This window comes from Sebastes fasciatus, chromosome 9 (assembly GCF_043250625.1).
Source record: "Sebastes fasciatus isolate fSebFas1 chromosome 9, fSebFas1.pri, whole genome shotgun sequence".
NCBI lineage: Eukaryota > Metazoa > Chordata > Actinopteri > Perciformes > Sebastidae > Sebastes > Sebastes fasciatus.
This window is the reverse complement of record NC_133803.1, coordinates 31,909,858-31,930,171: the sequence shown is the minus strand read 5'-3', so window position 1 is coordinate 31,930,171 and position 20,314 is coordinate 31,909,858. Positions and strand designations below refer to the sequence as shown.

Below are 20,314 nucleotides of genomic sequence, written 5' to 3'. Positions count from 1 at the left end.
CAAACTATATTTAATAGATATACAAAAAAGACAGGGGGAATTTGTGATAAAAATCCCTCTCAGTCAGAAAAGACTTAACGACAAAAGGGAAAGGTTTAGTTAATGATTGAGCGATCACAAAAAAGGAAAGAAAGTAGAAAAAGGCGAGGGACGGATCAAGGAAGGAAACAACATTTCAGACATTATCTAACTCAAGCTGCTCTGATCAGACAGACGTCTGTAAACTGGAGGTCGAGACAAGTGCAACAGGAATGCCAGCAGTTATTCAACATCAATACAGTCACCTCCACAAGACCTCAAACTAGTGATTCATCTGTCTTGATTTACTCATATACACACCTGTCTGCACAGATATACAGTAAACCACCAGTTCTCACATCACAACCAGTTCTAATGAAAGAGACAACACCCAAACTGGACTGAGACATCTGAATATTCTTCCATCAGAACAGCTTTCACCTTTGACAAATTGCCTTCATAATTGTGTTGATTTTCCCGGGTGAACGCACACATCTCCATTTGCAAAATTAAATTGGTCAAAAGTAATCAAATTATGCTGCAGGTGAGTGCGAGTGCTCATTTGCTGCCGTGGCGACCGCAGCACGTTAATGTGATTGTTTTGTCAGGTGAGTTGACGCGTCATTAGCGCCCCCTCACAACGCCGGTCCTGATAGACTAATGGGGGTCATTTAGCGAGAGACAAAGTTCCTCCCGGGAACACATATTGGTACAGGTCTTGATGTGGGGAAACTGGAACTGCAGCTGGAAAAAACATCTGTGTCGGGAGGAGCCGGCATGCTAACCCGATGTCAGACCTCATAGCCGAGCCCTCCTCTACCTCCAAACATCAAAGTCTGGCTTCTGAGTTTGTGCTTGCCCTCAATCAAGACACCGGGGACGGCAGCCTGCTTAGGATCCGCTATTATAGTAAACAGAAAATACCACAGCATCGTCAAACAGTAACACATTGATATTCAAATATTTATGCATCTGTGAGGCGCTGATTTTAGAAGACCAGCAAACATGACGCACAACTACGACTGCTTTGATGTACTCATGTAAGATTCAGGTTTGATCCCGACTAACCAGGATGCCTTTCATTATTAGGACATGGCAGTGTTTGGTAGAGACTTTCTTTATGATTGTTTGAATAATGCAGGACGGAAAAATATCTATAAATTACCTGAAATTCATATTTAAATGTCACAAAGGCAGAAGGATATCGGAAAAAGTTGAGGCAGATGCTTTCTAGTACTAAAATAAACTTTAGAGTTTGTGATGAACTTTAAAGTTTGTGATTTATGTGGCTAAAAAAAAAACAGGACACATCTACGATGCAACGGTCCTCATCAGAGTCCTGACCTTCTCTTGACTTTTATGCATCTGATCCAATTTGTAAAAGTAAGACCATATACTTAATCCTTATACATGTTTAAAACTGTTGCTTCAATCGTTTCAACAGCAGCTTTCGATTTTTATATTCTTATTTTAGAACAAAACTCTACAACAAAGCAGCCCAGTCACACAGCAGTTAGTGAAATAGTCACACAATTGAATGTATTGATTTGTGTACATAGAAACAAATTTCACATTCTTTTGTGATCGTCAGCACGAAATCAATTTGTATGTAATCCACGTAATTGTGAACCGGAAATATAAAGAGCTGCAAACGCCGTGTAGGGAGGAAGTCGAGGCGGATTAGTGGGTCAAACAACACCAGACTTTCACCAGGAGACCGTTGATCATGTCCCGTGTGAAACCACAAGTCAAAGTTGATTTATTTGTCACGTAACTTCCGTACTTAAGTTACAGCACATCTGGTGTTATTTAACTCAAACCGCGATCTTTTCCTAAACCTAACCAAGTAGATTGTTGCCTGAGCCGAACCAAGTCAGTCGTTTAAATCTAACTAAGTAGTTTTATTTTGAAAAGACAGGAGTGGAAATTGACACCTGCATTACATGTTGCTGGACATTTGTAGGAAAACGCATAAAAAATACGTTGTTGAAAGTCGTGCTGAGCGTCACAAAAAAGAAGACAAATTCGTGTCTATGTACACAAATCAAATAGATTAAATCTCGTGACTATTTCACGAACTGCTGAGAGACTGTGTTGAACAAATAAAGAGCGGCGAAAACAACAACTTAGGTAAAAGTAACCTGATATGGTCAAACCTTAAAGTCCACATAATAAACACAGGAGTTGGCTGAGAGTAAAATGCCACTGAGTATTTGACTAAAAGTCAACAAGCAGACAGATGAAGGAGTCGGGGGTCGACATGAGAGAGCATCCCGGTGGGGTGGACGGTTTCAAAGACAGAGAGGATCAAAGTATCGGAGATCCATTCTGGGTCAACGGAGCTGAGTCTCCGAGCGCTGCCCTCCAATTCCTGTCAAGCATCTATCCAGTCAGACACCCAGAGGGAGGCGGTGGGAGGCAGGGAGGCAGGGAGGAGGGTGAGGAGGTCGACGAGAGAGAGAGGAAGAAAAGGACACCGGTGCTACGGCAACGCTTACAGGTCAGTAGTCTGAGTCTGAGAGGGGCTAGGAAAGAGAAACACCTGAGGAGATCAACATAAATATATACAGTATATATATATATACTGTATATATTTATGTTGATGAACATAAATATATACAGTATATATATACAGTACATATATCTATATATGTACTGTATATATTTATGTTGAGCCAAGTTTAAAACAGAGACTGGAAGCAGAAGGAAAACGTTAGCTTAGCTTTAAAGGGCGGGTCCATTGTTATTATTTTAGGTTTTTTTTAGGTTTTTATATCATTCTGTATTCAAATCCCAATATTCACATTTTGGTCAAAGTATGTTTCAGCGTCAAAATGCTATTTCCCCTTCAAGCCCTTCTAAAACCTTTTTCCCACATGGTGACCTGACGTAGGTTTCTGCATGATGACGCTGCTACATGTACAGTATATATACATCCTTATAGTCAGTGTATTAATACAGTAACTTAGATGGCGGTCAGTTTGGAGAAGCAGACAGAAGTACCGGCAGGAAGCTAAGCAACGTACCGCTGTGGACGCCACGTTAGTTCAGATCAGAAAGTCACACAATCAAGGCAGCGGCAGACCAGCAACTCCCCTGTTCTGAGAGGTTAAATTACTGTTTTTGTGAATGGAGTCTGGTGGCTTTGAAGACAGCGATATAACGGCTTCAGTTCCCCGTCAGAAAGGGCACAGTTGCTTTACTTCGCCATCAGACAGCCCTTTCTGACGGGGAACTGAAGCCGTTATATCGCTCTCTTCAAAGCCACCAGACTCCATTCACCCTATTCACAAAAACAGTAATTTCACCTCTCAGAACACAAAAGTATACATTCAGTACATCCCCACTTCAAAACATCTGAACTAACCCTTTCAGTTATTTCCAAACTTAGCTCCGCTAATGTTGACTCAGCTAGTGCTAGCGTTCACATCATTCATAACCTTATTGATTAGCTTACTGTGGTAACCTACGTCACTGCTTTCTGCTAACGGCTGAATGGATGTTTCCATTTGGAGAGAACACAGATAGACCCGCCCTTTAAAAAAAACAACAACTCCAAAGCCATCTCAATAACATGCATCTTACTAATAACTAAATAGAGAGGAAACAACTGGGTTTTGTTCATTATAACAGTAACAACAGTGTAGGACAGGACTTTTAAGATACACCTAACTGCTGCTAAAACTAAAAGGTCTCTCTTTTCTTTTCTATACTTTAAACAAGACACAGGGGTTGATCAATCTAAATTTGCACAACTGTACACAGACGCTAGTCTAAGATAAATATGAGTCTCGACAATCTTTCTGACCTTCTTCATTCATTAACTGAGCAATTTATTAAGCAGCAGGAGATGCAAAAGCTTTCTTTGTTCCTTTAATTAGACTGGAACAGAACAAAATAAGCCAGCAGAGTTTTACTTAATTAATCCAAGTGTTGTCTCATATTAGACTCTTATGTTTTTTAATGCAAATGACCAAAATCTATTTTCTGTCTGGGGATAATAAATTAGACTTTTTCCTCCCTGTAGGAAGACGGCCAAAGTGAGAATGATACAGCAAAAGGCTGAATATGCTTTGTCAGGACTGAGACAGAGAGAGGAGGGGTGTAGGGAGAATAAGACGCCAACAAATACAGAACCTGAAGAACACAGACGATATCATTTCACATTCAGAGACACATTTCCATCCACCTGTTTTTCATGCACAATATCTGGGTGGGAACGCCCACATTATGGAAGATAGTCACAAAAACAATAAGGTTTTCTGCTTGGCTGAGGTAGAAAAGTTGATATATTGACAAAGACATGCACACTGATGGAACCTGCTTCTGCTTCCTCTATTTTAGAGAGAACTGCCGTGGTACTGATGACTGGTAGTGACCTTCACTCCATCAGAAAGGCCAGAAAATAAAGATTAAAAAAAGTCGAGGAGTCGGGGCTCTAAGTAACTGTAACATCCCTGACTCAAGCTCAGACGACGACGAAAATATGATTTATTGGTCAGCACTTTTTAAAATAAGTACAGAAATGGCATTACTTAAAGCCCCCCTCCAGTGCATTTTTGCATTCCTGATATTTCATATTTATTTGAGTAATTTCCTGACTAAGTTGATCGGACTTGATTTTGTGATCAAAGTTAAAAAAAAAAAGAAGGTTGTTGCTAAAATGAGAATATGACGTCTGACTATAGTAGAAGCTGCAGGTCAAAGGTCATCCTCCAAGCTGCTGGTTCACTCATGCTTGTTTGAGTCTGAGCAGCAAACCGATGAATCTGTTTATCTGTCTGTCAGTTTATCTTTTAGTTAATTAGCTAGTTAGCTGTAGTTAGCTAGCCCAGCTTCTTACATCAGCTACCTGAGGGGGTTTCATTTATATTTTTGGATCCTTCATCTTAGTTTAGTGTGTTTTTTTTCACAATGGAGTTTGTGTGTGCCGAGAACGGTTGAAATCAACGCAATGAATTACATGAAATCCCACCGTCAGAATTAACACAACATACTGACTGTCTCTCTCTCACTCGCTCTCTTCTTCAACGTCTCCTCCTGCTGGAGATAAATCAACGGAAAGCAGCCGATACCGGAGGATTGCGGGCCTCTAACAGGTCCGAATGGCGGGGAGCACAACTTTCAGCCCAAAAGAAAACCAGAGAAAAGTCCCGTTAGAGAAATAAATAAATCTCAGTGCAGCCCGGTGCGGTGTCGATGCTGGAGCTGAGGAGAGAGCGGCCGGTGCTGGTGGACGGTGCACCACCAAAATGTCCCGAAATTCATGCATTTCAAACGGTGGACCTCGGCAACATGTTTATCCGTCCTCCGGAGAGCTGTGGTTGACGTGCGGGTGTGCGGCTGAAGATGGCCGAAGAAGAGAGCGAGTGAGAGAGAGTCGGCGTGTTGAGATAATTCTTGTCTCATTTGTGGGCTGATAAACAGTAAATTCATCTAAACTGGGTTGAAAAACGATGCAATCTGGTTGCCGTCGTGATGAATTACGTCTGACTATTAACCACACCCCCGTTCTCTGTTTGAGAAAGAACGTTAACCAAAAAACAGGAAGTAAAACTGGCATGCTACGAACGGTGTTTGAGAACAGCCTGATCGGTTGCTGTTGCTTAGTTAGATGTGTAATCTTTTAAACCTACTGTTCAACATGTTCAACATAGAGATAGTTGATGGAGATGAGAGTTAATTAAAATGTTATTTTGCTGAAATTCCATAAATTTGTGCAACAACTGAATGTCACAACATGAAAGCACTGAAAGACATAGAAAGATTGTGAAGGGATAGAGCGGAGAGCAGTGGTGAGGAAGTAAAGCAAAGAGGGAGGATTATAATATTTTCTTCCTACTTCTCAGTTGATTTAGAGGAAACCAGGAGTGGATTTATCAAAGCATAACCACAAGGACTTATCATCTCAGCTTTCGCTGCGGCAATATGCAAATGTGGTTTTATGGGTGAGGGGGCGTCGACATGGACTCTTACCACTTACTGCACTTATTTAACAACTCCTTCAATCACTCATCTACGTCTCCGTCTGGATCTCTCAAACTTTCCATGTGTTTTCACTTCCAGTATTTCTACACCAATCTCTCTAATCGAACCTCTCAGCCTTCTAATACCTCTTTTCTCTCTCACGCTGCTCTTTTCTATTTTTAATCATAAAGACTTCTTACAGTACCTGTATTTTCTTCCTCTTTCTACCCCTCTCAGATATTCCCGGCTCTATCTCTGGTGCTGAATAGGCAGATTAGTGCAGGCTGAGAATACTGCATGGCTCTGTCTCTATTGACCCACTATCTAAGCTCAAGAGAGAGAGAGAGAGAGAGTCTTTTTCTTTCTCTTCATCCTCAACAACTCCAACCAAATTGAGAATAAGAGCAGCCTGGTAAACCCATAACCGCTGATTGAGTCCCATTTTATTTCAGACATTAAAATATGAAACAACTGCAGCCGTGGGAGGCACAGCATAAAACTGACAGGAGAAGGAGGACTGGAGCCAAAAATAAGATCTTATTCCCCCCTTTCTTTCCATCCATCCCTCCCTCTCCTGACTGTCAAGTCTTTTTCTCCTGCTTTGTCCATCATGTCAGGCCGCCGTGACTTTGAATCAAACAGTTGCCCAGTGGTCAAGCTGTTCCTCTCCTGTACGAGTCGCTCTCGAAGGCAGGCGCCATGTGTGACTCGTCCACCGCTATTTGGCTGACAGCAGCTGTCAGAGAGTCGCCTCTATTCACTGGTTGGATTATTGGGGTCGGGATTCATGAAAAAAATTATTCTTTTATCACAGAATTTGATTTGGCTTTAAACACGGCGGTGTGTGTGTGTGTGTTGTGCATGCGAGTCTCGCTGGTTTAGAGCGAAGAAAAGGCCGTACGAGAGCTCAGAGACCTCCTCTACTTCTGCAGCTTGTAATCTCATCACACAGACTAGAGACAGAGAGAGGGACGCAGAGTTTGACACTCAAAGCTGAGCTAATACAACATGCTAAAAGAAAATCTACGCTATTTTCAAAACTATCATGCAGTAATGATGTTCACACCAAGAGCGAAGCAAACTTTTCGCGCTACACGATCACATACAAAATCAATGCAAAGAGGTGAACAGACGCCTATCAGCGTTGAGATTCTCCTCCTGTCGTCACTGACGTCCTGACGTTGTTGAATTAGATATGGAGGAAATTAATCTTGTATGTGTCTGTGGTCACCCAGAGCTACGATAGTACATCATATCTGTACAGAGACCGGACAAAACTCTGTATAAATGTATGTGTGAAACCACAGACTGTCTATGGTAGAAACAACAACATCACTGCCATATTTACTATACAAATCGGCATCATTATTTAGTTATTTCGGCATCCTTTTGATCAAGCAGCCTGGCACTGATCCATCCAAACTCCATTCAGAAAACAAGCATTTTAAAAGTTGTTGGCTTGTCGTCTTGCGGACAGACCTGACAAAGCATGGCATCCTTTTGATCCTTTTACAACAATGTCGCTGCCGTATTTAGGCTACAACTTCCGTGTCCGTCACGTCATGCCATTGGGCCCAAAAATACTTTTTTCCATAGACTTACATTGAGGAAGAGACTTATTTAAATCATTAGGTCCTAAAAGTTGTTAAATGCACTAATAGTTGAATCCAGAGTTATTTCCCTTCCTCCGTTCATGTGACTGAGACCCAGACCGCGACGACAGCGTGACCGAGTCATGTGACCGAGCCGACGCTACTGCGCAGCATGCTCCATGGGCCCAATGGATGCTGAAGATCGCCGGAAGATCCGGGTACTTTTCCAGACGGAAGTCGAGCCATTTTGTATTCATGTGCCACTAGGCAACTTTCATAGGAATGAACGGGGGCCTCGCCTTCAACGCTGTATCCAATTCTCTTAATACATCCATGCATGAGCTCAAACTGCGCTGTGTCGCGAGCATAGACTGCTCTCTTCCGTCGGGAAACGACAGTTGGTGTAGCTCTATTGTCGTCCGGGTGGAAACAGTAGGTATTATACACTCTGTTCAGTTCCTAGAAACAGGCTGAGATAACGAAAAGGAAAAAAAAATGTGCCATAAATTGGGAGAAATACAGGAGAATTGTGACCCCAGGAGGAAACCGGGAGAGAGCGATGAAAAACGGGAGTCTCTGGAGGGTTTGCAAGCCTGACCGGGCTTCGTAAAGCAGCCTGTCAAACCCACGCTGACACACATCTCGCCACAGCTACCGACATATGTACTTACATAGATAACAATAGGTGATAAGGTATCTACAGGTTCTGACAATCTCCATATAGTTATCACTGTTAATCTCAGTGACTCATCACCAAAACAGACACTTTAGTACCACTCTCTGGGTCCGAGGCCTGAAGCAAAAAGAGTGATACAGAAAGAGAGAAATAACGAACAAGACAGAGTGAGGGATGAGGGTTGAGAAATTGGCAGCTGAGAAAATTGTAAAGCTTCTGCTGCACTCTTCTCTTTCTTTCTTTCCTCTTCTGAAACCAACATGGTGTCTCCTCTTTTTCCATCTCTTACATATAAAGGGTCAGTTATTGGTAACACCTCGGGGGAGCAGAGCAGAGAACGACGAGAAGAAAACAAAGAGAAGACGGTGCGAGGGAAGGCGAGCTAAAATCGTCTCTCTCATCGAGGATTCCTCTTGAAGTGTCTCCCACTGAGGAGGCGGAGCTAGCCCGCAGTGGCTTCACGTTCATACATGCTAACATCAATGGAGGACTGCTGTCTGACCCGACGCAGGGTGTCCTCCGGGGAGCGGCGGTGGGAGGATAGACTGGGGACGGATGATGGGTGGGCGATTTCTTTTTAAGACTTTTATCAGCTCCTTGGTGCGTTTGAAGTTCTATCACGTGTGGTTACATCTGCGATCATCATCACTCTGTGATCACTACAGAAGCACACAAGAAGACATCGACTCCAGGCTTCAAACGCTGGTAACAACGACAGCTATTTTATTGATTTGATGAGAAAAACAACAGACGTCCCCCAGAGAGCCTCCCGATGAGAACTGTCAAGCCTCTTATTGGTCCTAATTTCCTGAAAATTAGTCTGCTGCTGCTGTGATGAGCTAATGTCCAAAACATCAGGTAGTGGATAGAAAGAAAAACACCAGTTTCACTCTGATACACGGACACAGTCTTTAAGCAATTTAAATGTCTTTAACCTGGTTTTATCTGCAGTTTGGTCATCTGAAATTACAGGGCGGGATTTCGGCCAATAACCCTCTATACCTATTGGCCGAAATCCCGCACTGTAATTTCATTATGAAAACATAAAGCAAAAATATAGCTCCCGGTGTCTGTTCCAGTTAAGGTTTGAAAACGTTAGCACAAAGGCTAACCCAGTAACGTTAGCACAAAGGCTAACCCAGTAACGTTAGCACAAAGGCTAACCCAGTAACGTTAGCACAAAGGCTAAACCAGTAATGCAAAAGCTAACCCAGTAACACAAAGACTAACCCAGTAGCATAAAGGTTAAACCAGTAGCACAAAGGCTAACCCAGTAGCACAAAGGCTAAACCAGTAACACAAAGACTAACCCAGTAACACAAAGACTAACCCAGTAGCATAAAGGTTAAACCAGTAGCACAAAGGCTAACCCAGTAGCACAAAGGCTAAACCAGTAACACAAAGACTAACCCAGTAACACAAAGGTTAACCCAGTAACACAAAGACTAACCCAGTATCACAAAGACTAACCCAGTAGCACAAAGGTTAACCCAGTAACACAAAGGCTAACCCAGTAGCACAAAGACTAACCCAGTAGCACAAAGGTTAACCCAGTAACACAAAGACTAACCCAGTAGCACAAAGGTTAACCCAGTAGCACAAAGACTAACCCAGTAACACAAAGACTAACCCAGTAACACAAAGACTAACCCAGTAGCACAAAGACTAACCCAGTAACACAAAGACTAACCCAGTAGCACAAAGACTAACCCAGTAACACAAAGACTAACCCAGTAACACAAAGACTAACCCAGTAACACAAAGACTAACCCAGTAGCACAAAGACTAACCCAGTAACACAAAGACTAACCCAGTAGCACAAAGACTAACCCAGTAACACAAAGACTAACCCAGTAACACAAAGACTAACCCAGTAACACAAAGACTAACCCAGTAGCACAAAGACTAACCCAGTAACACAAAGGTTAACCCAGTAGCACAAAGACTAGAGAGATAGCCTATCCGATTTGAACTCAAATCACAAAAGGTGCTTTAGTGACGGCTCTTCTGCTTGTGTTTGTGATTGTGTGATGTAACAGAGTTGTTTGTTTATTCTTATATTACTTAAGAAGGCTAAGATAGCATGTAGCGAACGTATCTAGCTCAACGCTCACCAATCTCCAAGTTACCATTAACCTCTTCAGGGTATTTTTTATTATCATAATTACGTCTGGGTGTAGCAAACTTTCATTTTCTGTCTCTTATGCTCTCTTTCTCACTCTCAGACTTCATTCCCTCCTCTTTATGAGACTACAGAGGCTGTTCATACGTGTTAAAGTCTTCAACATAAACCTCCCTCCAGTTTGAGAGAAATGCTTTCTTGCAAAGTGCCTGATTTTCCGTCTGCTCTGCTCGTTTCCTCTGTCAGGTTACTCGCCGTGTTGAAGTCTCTGCTTCCTGTCTGGAGGAACAGAGGCTTCTCACACCTGCTCCAGTTACATACAGTAGGCCTACATCCACTGACAGCAGTCTCCCACAAAGCTGCAGCAGGGGAGAAGGAAAATATAAAGAGAGAGGTGGACCGAGGTGGAAGATGAGCTGAAGGGAGAGCAGATTGGCCTCATGCTGACGGCGCATAACGGTGCTCCGGGTCTCTCGGTCAGGTCTGAAGGGAAGCGCTGCTGTCTTTTCAGTGATTTCTACAGCCGCGTGGTGGTCGGCTGGAGCGAATGGGGAATATCGCGTGTCGTCCGTCTATAGCGGCAACTTGAGCTCTGACTGTGGAACGTCAGGATGTCTCATTTAGGGGAACAATTGATCCAACAGTAAGTGTTGGATGGAAACCAGGCAGGTCTAACCACATCAGAACTCCTTTAAAAGGTGCCATATGTCAAGAGTTTATCTGAATAATTCATTATATCGCTGCTGACGCTAAAAGAAAGAAGAATCACAATATGAAAACAGTTTGATTTTTAACCGTATCTGCTTTCTGCATTAATATAGTGTAGTTTAAGAGTTAAGAAGAATTTCCTAAAGCGCCTTCCAGCAGTGAAACAATGACATCACAAATGAAAACAGAAAGCAGCTGACTTTAACTTTAACAGACCAAAAACTTCAGACCATTCACCGTTTCAGAGTTAAGTCTAGAAAATGTCAGAAAACTGTGAAAACAAACAATCAAAATTACCAAGAGCAAAACCCAAAGATATTCAAGTAACAAAGATATAAAAACAATCTGAAGCTAGAACCAGTAAATTACTTTTGTCAGCAACTCAAAATGTCAAAATGTTAAATTGATTTTCTGCCGATCAACAAATCGATTAATCAACAAAATATTTCAGCTCAAACTGAAAGTCTGGAAACAGGAAGTACCTGCGAGAGAAGCGAACACGTTGGCAATGTTGAGGAAGAAGAAGGAGGAAGATTATAAAAGAAAAAGAAGGAAGATAAATGAGAAATACCGGATGGCCCATCATCATTAAACCTTTCAGGCTTTAGCATTTTCATTCAGCCTCAATCGGGTCTCAAACTCACATCCTCAGACACCAAGGACAAGTGTCTATCTTGGTGAGTGTACTGCCTGGAGGATACAACCACTTCACACTATGACTTTAACAATCGATGATTGATTACTCCACAACTGATGTTTAAAGATGCTCTATTTCCATTGACTGTAATGGTTGACATGAAGACAGAATTCATACCGCTGAGATCAATTTTCAAGTTAAAGTTAGTCAAGTTCAAGCTGATAAAACGACCAGGAGTTTGCTGGATAAAACACATCAGGTAAGATAATGTTACATTTGTGCATTGAACACATAGTATAAGAAGTGGACGTAGTCACCGGTTGGTTTGTGGACTACGGTTTTGAAGCCTCAAGTTCAGCATTTTGGACGTCGCCATCTTGGTATGTTGAATTTTTGCAACCAAAAGTGACACGAGAGGGTTGAGCTTAGTAATGTTATAATTAACTTAAAAACACACTTTGAAAGGGTTAAAGTTTAAAGACGAAAACATGGACAACTCCCAGACCGGACAATGCCGTGGTAGCGACCTGTCAATCACAAGGTAGCCCCGCCCTAAAGCATCCCCTGCTTTATGGTCTATCTGACTCTAAATGGGACCATAATTTACTAAATGAACATCATGCTGTATTGAAGAAGACTTGAAACTAGCGATTGAGACCATAAACTCATGTTTACAATGTTTACTGAGGTAATAAATCAAGTGAGAAGTAGGCTAATTTTCTCATAGACTTCTATACAACCAGAGGAGTCGCCCCCTGCTGGCTGTTAGAAAGAATGCAAGCTGGAGACACTTCAACATTGGCTTCACTTCTCAGACCCAGAACATAGCTCAGTTAGCTAGCTAGTGACGTATATTGTGCGAGACGAGAGTGTAGTTCACTGAGCGGTTTCGCACAAAACTAACATGATACTACGACAAACAGAGACTCTCTTGCAAAATTATGTTTTAAATTGACAAACGTGTGATCATGGCACAATGCACACAGGGTTCAAAATCATATTTGTCTCTCTCCTTTGACTACCGTAATTATTTTTTTCCTCTCTATTGAATAAACCCACAGAGGAGGTCCTTTAACCTGCAGATCACCAAATCAATGGTTACCAGGCCAACGTGTCCTCAATGTATTCAGATAGCAAGACGTAGTATGATCTCCTAACAGCAACATACTGTTGCAGAACAGAACAAACAGAGACGGTGGATAAATCCACACATCAAACATGTATTTCTACAACTGTATGACTCGGTGAAGTTGAGATGATGATGCCATCACATTTTAGTGTGTTTACTCTGCTTTCATTTAAACTGCCACAGCCCGTTTTACATGTGAGCTGACGGGAGGAGGCCGCCGCGAGGCACGCAACAAGCACCGCCCGCCACATCTGGAGTCTTGTTAGACAGCTGCTGAAAAACAGCTCCGCTTGTAAAAGGATCACAAATGGCGTGAACGGTGTCTTTGTGAGCCTACAATGACGGAGATGTGGGGTTTCATGGATCGGAGAGACAGCTGACAGTTTACAACAACGGCGACAATCAAATGGAAATGGAGGAATCAGCAGTAGTAGTAGTTACATGTAATCGTAAAAAGGGACATTAGCGGTGTCTGGTAAGTGTCTGACAGTTGGACATAAATACCGTCTGCTGATAGTGCCAGCTGGTCATTATGCACCTGCCTTTATCTAAATTATCAGCACAAAGTATGATGGAGGCAGCACTTTTTACCCAATAAAAAACATAATATTAAGCCAAGTTCACACTACACGACTTTCAAAGTCCTAAGATCTCAGTAATGTTCTCACTACACAACTCGTGGTTTTCATACTACATGACTGACCGGAGACAGGAAGTCACACACTACAAGATCTGTCACCAGGAGGAATCCCCGATGAGGTCTCCAAACTACGTCTAGTCACCGAAACACAAACAAGAAGTGCCGCATCATTAGGACATAATGATGCATTAATCAAGCGTATAGATGCCCAGTAATGTTGATGTTAAAATGACACTTTAACATAATCTAGCACCACACGCATATACTGTATATAGGCCTATATATAAATGTAACAGACATTTGTGACATGATATACAACAAGCGTCTTATTGACCGTTAATACAGGTGCGCCTTTGTGTGCAGCGAGCGGGAGTGTAAACAGTTTGTTAACTGCAACGAAAATGTTGATTTTGTCAGGCTAAACGCCAACAATATGGTTTCAAGCAGGATATTTCATCAGATGAAAACATGTTGTGAATTTTGGAAGTGATTACATCTTTTTTTCAATAAATGTTTTGGACTTTAAAACGCTCTGGAGTTATTGGACATGTTTGCGATCACACGAGGTAGAAACAAACCAACGCAGCCTCCACTGGAAAACTAAATCTACAAATACTATAATAGCCTACTATTCACTACCGAGCATGGTTGTTACCGGTACCGACAACGTTATCTATAGAGCAGAGGATATTAAACTAATTATTGCGCTGCAGAATGAATAAAGAGGAAACACTGATTAGTGTAGCCTAATTTTTCAGAAATATCGGGTTTAACATAATTAACAGACATGCAAAAACAGCACAGCACTCTACTGTTGATTTAGATTTGAAGGCCAACATTATGAATGAAACTTCGAACTATTCAGAACAGCCCTAAAATAGAGATTGTATAACATTTCTGGAAACTGGGCCCAATCGAGTCCAGACAGAGAATCAAAGCTCTAATTGAAACAGCGTCATTCACAGCATGATGAAGCAAAAAAAGTGAGTGCTACAGCTACGCTATGCTAAAGCTGTGTACTAGACAATACATGCCAAGCACATAGAGAACCGTTAACAGGCCAATATCAAATTAGAAGGCAATCCCTCAAAAAAAAACATATATGACAACTGCAGACGTAGTTTAGGGAAAATACGGCACCAAATAAGTTTGAAACTTGCAAAACGAAAACGTACAACAGCATGTGCACAGAAGCTTTGGGTATTTACAGCCAATATGCCAACGTGAAACCTCATCAATCATCACAATTGTCCCAATCAGCTCATTTGAGACAAATTTACGAATACCACATGAACTGAGGAGATGGAATAACACTTCTCTATGTGGTTTACTCGAGTGTATCAGTGTGAATCCTACCAGACTGTCCTGGTGGAGGGATTCCAGACGGGACTCTGGGCAGATACAGCAGCACCGTCAGGACACCTGCTCGGCTCCCCCAACACGGCTCCATGGCGATGGGCTTCGGCACCGCCTGCACACACAAAACACACACACACATAATGATGCATAAACAAACAAGTGCACAACGAGTACACACTGGACAGAGTACAAAGATGCAAACATGAAGTGAAGGCAAACTACATTTAATGAAACAGCATAAAAGGAAAGGTTCATGGTAAGGCTGTCAAGTTAATGTTCCTCGACAAACTTTTGCGCAAGTTTGGAGCATTTTTGAGCCTCCTTTGCAACAAGCTAGTATGTCACGGTTGGTACTAATGGATTCTTTAGGTTTTCTAGTTTCATATGATACCAGTATCTTCAGTCTAGCTTTAAAACTGAGCCCGCCACAACCTAAAAATCACAAGTTGCGTTAATGTGTTAAAGAAATTAGTGGCGTTATTAACATGTTAACTTTGACAGCCCTGTTTTTTACTAAACCTAATCAAGTAGTTTTGTTGTAACACACGTCTTTAAAACTGTTTAAAACTGATTAAAACGGCGACCGTAATCCGGGAGAAAACACGTTTCCCTTTAAACATAATTAAGAATGCAGTTTAGTTGTATGGGAACATCATTTTGTAGGAGACAGGGTTGCAAGGACGGTATAGAATAATATAAAGCAAGTGAATATGAGATAAAGACAAAACTGGAACAGTGAGGAACTACGGAATATTTGCACAATAACAAGCTAACCCCTAATTAATAATTAAATAAAAATCCCCTTACTATAATAACCATCCTGCAGAGCGCCTTAGGGACTGTATATAGTGAGTCTTACTGTCTGTATAATGATATTTAATGGCTGCTATCGTGTTTCTTTACTTCTGAATACACAACAAGGAGGAGAGTCATTGAGCTATCGATCCAGTTTGACCTTTCTGCCTCTCCGTACCGCAGAGGTCACAGAGATTGACCCTGTGGTCTGTGAGGAACACACACACAGAGACACACACACACACACACACACACTGCAAACAGTATATACAGTATATATATAAACATAAAAACAGCTCAAAATCATCTGATCTTACTTTGTTCTACACACATATTTTAACCCTCTCCTGGATTACTTCCCTTTACTTTATTGTTTCTGATCCTCTTCCTCTCGGCTCTGAGTGATGAGCAAAACCGTCAGTTGATGTGACGACTGGAAGCCTCAAATGACACTTATACTTTAGGAATTTCTTGTTTACATGACAAATTAGACCATCGGATCATATGAAACTAGAACACCTAATGAATCCAATGCTACAGGAAGAACTGTCATGGTCATTTTCAAAGGGGCCCCTTGACCTCTGACCTCCAGATGTGTGAATGTAAATGGGTTCTATGGGTACCCACGAGTCTCCCCTTTACAGACATGCCCACTTTATGATAATCACATGCAGTTTGGGGCAAGTCATAGTCAAGTCAGCACACTGACACACTGACAGCTGTTGTTGCCTGTTGGGCTGCAGTTTGTCATGTTATGATTTGAGCATATTGTTTTATGCTAAATGCAGTACCTGTGAGGGTTTCTGGACAATATCTGTCATTGTTTTGTGTTGTTAATTGATTTCCAATAATTAATATATACATACATTTGCATAAAGCAGCATATTTGTCCACTCCCATGTTGATAAGAGTATTAAATACTTGACAAATTTCCCTCTAAGGTACATTTTGAACAGATAAAAAATGTGCGATTAATTTGCAATTAATCACAATTAACTATGGACAATCATGCGATTAAGCGATTAAATATTTTAATTGACAGCACTAAAATAAAGGCTTAAAAGAACAACAAATGTTTGTCCAAATAGTTCATTACTAAGAGTGTTGGGCACCCCGCAGGCATCAACTCAGTAGGCTGCTGTCAGAGTAGTTATCAATTTAACACAACAACAGTACTACGACCACCTTGGTACAAACATAGAGAAGACACACACACACACACACACACACACACACACACACACACACACACACACACACACACACACACACACACACACACACACACACACTTTGACCATGACATGCACAAATATTCACTCCCTTATTTACTTAACGGTGGCGACGGTCAGAGCGGTTTCCAAAGCAACAGCACTTTAGTTTGTGTAGTTTCTTTGATCAACAGTGCACACAAACCTTGATAAAATGAGCACACACATATACATATACATATACATATACATATACACACACACACACACACACACTCACAAGTGTGTTTACAAGACTCTATTTCCTCCAGGAAATTACCAGTTAGTCGTGTTAAAGGTCATTAAAATTCACACTTCAGTAAACAGTGAAGTCAAGTAACGGTCACGTTACTACACATCTGTGACTATCTGGTGGAGAAGCTGCTCAAGTATCTAAACAACAAGCTGGACAGTAAGTTTAAAAACAAAAGACGTGAATTTTGTTCAAAAATGTGTTGTTTTTCTTCTTTTTAAAGGGACTATATGTAACTTATTACACATATAAATTGTTGTAAATGAGGGAACAGGTTGTAACTTAGCCTAAAAAATGAGACCTTCCACAACGTTCTGTGTTTCCTCTATCAGCCTTTAGACCGCTTTTAATGTGAAGGACTCGTGCCGGTGTCCCAGCTCAGTCCCAGATTAGAGGTAAGCTAGCTACGTTTTACTAGATCTATTGTACATTGTTATCTTGATAGCTCTGATTACTGTAATAAAAGCAGAAAAAAGGAGCTGACATTGTGGAATCGGCTTCTCAGACATTCATCCGCCTGTCCGACGGCCGGTCGGAAGGAGTCAATCGGTCCTCTGTCCCCCCTGTACACTGCACGGCAGACCACGCCCGACAAAACTGAAACTCGGTCCAACTCTAACATGAGATGTGCCGCTCAAAGTTCGGGCCAGAAACGGGCTAAAGTCGTACAGCGTATGCCCGGCTTTAGAACAGTGCTGGGATCAATTGTTGATAACAGGCTGCGGAGATGTTTGTGTGTTCCTGGATCTTCGTATGTTGTGTTTGTGCCAGCCTGTGTGTGTGTGTGTGTGAGAGTAAATGATGAAGCAGAGTGGAGGGTGATGTGACTGTAAGAGATTTCTCTGGCTTCTTTCCCAACATAATCACAGTAAGTGAGAGAGAGAGAGACTATTAAGAGAGAGGTGGAGATGAACAAAGAGGAAAACAGAGGGTGTGTAGAGAGGTTAGTGAGGTTAGTGAGGTTAGGAGGAAGGTGAGTCCAGGTATCCTTTGAAGTCAATAGTAAGTAACACTGCTGAGCTGTCTGTCCAGTATAAAAGCTTTCTGAGCTGACGGCCTCTAAGTAGAGCTGCAGAGAACAGAGAGAGAGAGAGAGAGAGAGAGAGAGAGAGAGAGAGAGAGAGAGAGAGTCTCTCCCTCTCTCTCTCTCTTTTTATTTATATTTTAATACCGAGTGCCTCTTAAGACCAGACAACAGTTTTTGCTGACTGTGCGTAATGTTGAAATTGGCTACTTGGCAATCCTGAACCACATCAGTCCTTCAGTCTATGAGGAATTATTGGAAATAATCCAGAAGGATTGTTGTTATTAACCATGCAGTTTTCTTAGTGGTTTGGTGCCATCTTTTATTAATAATAAATAAATAAAAAATTATTATTGATGAAGTTACAGGTTGTACATTTTTGTCTGTTCGATGTCCAGTATGTCCTGTGTCAGGCTCACCGTTCATAGTTATACCTAAGAAAAGTAATGCACTGTCATTTGTGTTTAACTCAGAAAATCAATACCTGTGTAATCCATGTACCATCGTGAACCAGGAAAAGAGCGGCAAACGACATGTTGGGAGGAGGTTGAAGGTGGATGGGTGTGTCGAAAAAACACCAGTCTATCACCAGGAGACCGCCGTTCATGTCCCGTGGGAAACCAGAAGTCAACCTTGATTTATTTGTCACGTAAATTACGTACTTAAGTAACGCCACTTACGGAGTTATTTTAACCCAAACCACCATCTTCTCCTACTCCTAACCAAGTTGTTTCCAGTGACGGAAGTTTATTTTGAAAAGAGTGTATGCATGTAACGAGCAGAAATTGACACGTGTTGCTGGACGTTCGTAGAAAAACGCACGAAAAATGAGGAATAATATTTTCATAAGATATCATACGAACCGTTATATGAGATTATTACACGGCTGTGTTGAATACTTGATTCTGATTGGTCAACCACGGGGTTCTGCGGTCTGTAATTTCTGTATAGCAGACCGTTGCTATGTATAACAGACCGTTGCTATGGGCGCAATTCTGATTTCGGACTCTGGCGGACCGCTTTTGTGTCAAATTATTGATTTCTTCATTAAGTAGCCGTGTAATAAGCGGGATAATGTACAGCTAGCGGGTCATTGTTGTGAAATAAACCCAGACAGGGCGATGCTGCACTCCTTACATATGTTGTGCTGTGTACTTGCACCGTGTTCTATACAATGACCCCTCTGAGTGTTTCTGTGTTTCTTCTTTAATCCTTAAAGATCCTCAAAGAGAAGTATTTGTACAATACATGTTTAAATTCTTCATGTGCGTCTGATTAATCAGACTATCCTGAGAGAACAGAGGGAGTCGGACGTCACTGGAGATTAGCTGCAGCGTCACGGCAGCATTGATAAACTATGTGCTTATCTGTGTGCGTAAGTAAAGTGTGAATTCATCATTGTTTTACGTCAACGTGCTTTTGTCGTACAGAAGAAAAGTTTCTGTCACGTCAGTGTGTCATAACGCGAGTGGTTCTGTCTAGAAAAGTTGCCTCTAACTCTTATTTCTTTTACCAGAAATAAAAACCGGAGACTCAGACAAGGTCGCTTTACGCCGTCTTTCGAGTCCATTTCTTCTGTCTGTTTGCTTTTCATTTGTCAAAAACAACAAACAGAGAAAAGGAGGATAAATTTGTCTCAGGAGGAGCGAGGTCATTCAACAAAGTGTCCCCTCCCTCCTCGCTGCTTCCTTCCTTCCTTCCTCCTCTCCAGTCTTTCCATTCACATCTCTTCTCCTCGTACCGACTTCAAACTAACAGTCGTCGCAGCATTTGGCCCGTTTTTATCCTCGGGATGAACAAAGTGGTCAATTGAGGAGCATTTACAGGTGGTGGGGTTCTGCTACAGGAGCATGATGGATAAACTGTCTGAAGCCAAAAGTTTATCTTCCTCTGAAAAGCTGCTTTTTGTCTCTGAAGCTGTGTTTTCTAACTGGATTTCTGCTCTGGACGCAGCGGCGCAAAATCACAGTTGTGTTAAAGTGCAAATTCCTGAAGCAACCATCCAAATAGGAAAGTAATTTACTGCTGGACAGCAAGCAAGGCCTGCAAATGCAATCTACTCTGAGTGTGCTGCTCTGTATTTGCCGTGGAATATATTGAGATTGTTAACATGATGAAAACTGGCTGAAAAATAGAAGACGGCA

The 20,314-nt window shown here is 41.7% G+C and overlaps 1 protein-coding gene across 5 annotated transcripts in view; it reads right to left on the bottom strand.

Annotated features, from left to right (window-relative positions):
• atrnl1a (attractin-like 1a) overlaps positions 1 to 20,314 on the bottom strand; it is a 267,677-nt gene that overhangs the window by 5,158 nt on the left and 242,205 nt on the right. For all 5 annotated transcript variants that reach the window (XM_074647316.1, XM_074647317.1, XM_074647318.1 and 2 more), the window contains one exon: positions 14,846 to 14,960. In XM_074647316.1, the coding sequence (XP_074503417.1) occupies positions 14,846 to 14,960 (115 nt within the window). The remainder of the gene's footprint in view (positions 1 to 14,845; positions 14,961 to 20,314) is intronic.